A 1,697-nucleotide genomic window follows, 5' to 3' on the forward strand; every position below is an offset into this window, starting at 1 on the left:
TCCCTCCCTCCTCCCTCCTCCTCCTCCTCCTCCTCCTCCTCCTCCTCCTCCTCCTCCTCCTCCTCCTCCTCCTCCTCCTCCTCCTCCTCCCCATCATCATCATCATCATCATCATCATCATCATCATCATTCTCTCCTGCCTCCCGCTACTTCCTCCTCCTCCTTGTCCTGCCTCTCGGTCGCTTGTGCTCGCTGACGGCGGGAGCAGGAGGATCGAGCAGATGAAGAAGACCATCGTAATCTACCCGCAGCCGCAGCTCGTGGGGAGGGCAGACGAGCGTCCGGACCCCTGCACCATCGAGCCGGACGAGAACGGCTGGACGAACTTGCAGCTGCCGGTGCTGGTGGAGGCTCATCGCCCCTCCCCGACCTCCCCCAGATCATCTTCGATCAGTGCAAGCAGCTGGGGCCCCTGCTGGTGGACGCGGAGAACAGCAAGATCAGCAACAAGCAGCTCAAGCAGCTGGTCCTCGACCTCCAGCGCTCCGGCCACATCCGCCGCCTCGTGCGCCTCAACCTCGGAGACAACGACCTGCGCTGGGAGCGCGAGCTGGTGGGAGTGATCGTGACGCTGCTCAAGGAGGCGAAGGAGCTTGAGGTGCTGGACCTCACGGGAGCTCACTTGACGGAGGCGGACAAGAAGGAGCTCGCGGCTGAGCTGAAGAAGCAGGAGATTGACCCGTCCAAAATCACCTACATCAAAGACCTCTCTTCCGTGTACAGGTCTCCTCCTCCTCTCCTCCTGCTCTACATCATCATCTCTTCTCTCTGCCTTCCTCCTCCCCTCTGTCCTCTGCTTGGCTCACTCAGTTGTCAGTCACGGGCCCAGCAGCGGTCACCTCATGTCTGCCATCGGCACCAGCGTCCGAGCAACTCACAGTGAGTGATGCCATGAGAGACGAGGCGAAGGGAGCGAGCGAGCGAGGGACGGAGAGACGGAGAGAGCAAGGGAGGGAGGGAGCTAGGGGAAGGAGGGAGGGAGGGAGGGAGGGAGGGAGGGAGCTAGGGGAAGGAGGGAGGGAGGGAGGGAGGGAGGGAGGGCAGTACCGCTGACGATTTGGTTTGCAGCTCACATCGGAAGGAAGCAGCTCAACATGCGGGTCGATCGCGCGCGGTCGCGGGTGGAGGACGAGAGGAAGGGGATAGAGAAGTACATCTCCTCCGGTCCGTCCGCGTCATCCAAGCATGTAACGTATGAGGAGGTCGCGATCTAAGAGGTGGAGGAGAATGTGAACGTTTTCACACGTCTGTACTATCAAGTAAGCCAGTGAATCTCCTACCATCTCCTCTCATCTCCTCCTCTCCTCCTCTCTGATTCCCTCTACTCGCCTCGTCATCTTCCAGCTCGGTTCTTCAACGATTTGCTCAATCCTTTTATCCGACTCCTTGAGGCAAGGTGAGTGAGGAGGAGGCGAGGGAGTTGTAGACAGAACCTCTTCTTAGCATCAGTTGACTGCTCAGCATCAGCTTGAGAGTCAGGAGGAATATCTGGATGTAAATCAAACTCTCCTCCTCCTCCTCCTCCTCCTCCTCCTCCTCCTCCTCCTCCTCTCTCGACTACCTCGACCCTTCCCGCTCGTCACAACCTGCAAGACGCGTCAACTCCTCTGGCCTCCTGCTCCTCCTCTTCAAGTACTCGCCTCAACCTGTGGAGGGCTCAACGTTTCCCTCCTCCTCGCGTCTCTGATCATGAAGAC

At 59.3% G+C, this 1,697-nt stretch overlaps 1 protein-coding gene across 1 annotated transcript; it reads left to right on the plus strand.

Annotated features, from left to right (window-relative positions):
• Positions 1-208: 208 nt before the first annotated feature.
• Positions 209-1,214, plus strand: GUITHDRAFT_149690 (hypothetical protein; the record flags this gene model as incomplete). The annotated part of the gene is made up of 4 exons (XM_005817680.1): positions 209-344; positions 380-723; positions 818-879; positions 1,069-1,214. Coding segments are annotated over 4 exons (688 nt in total), but the record flags the coding sequence as incomplete, so codon positions are not given.
• Positions 1,215-1,697: the final 483 nt, after the last annotated feature.

Source organism: Guillardia theta, assembly GCF_000315625.1.
Source record: "Guillardia theta CCMP2712 unplaced genomic scaffold GUITHscaffold_687, whole genome shotgun sequence".
NCBI lineage: Eukaryota > Cryptophyceae > Pyrenomonadales > Geminigeraceae > Guillardia > Guillardia theta.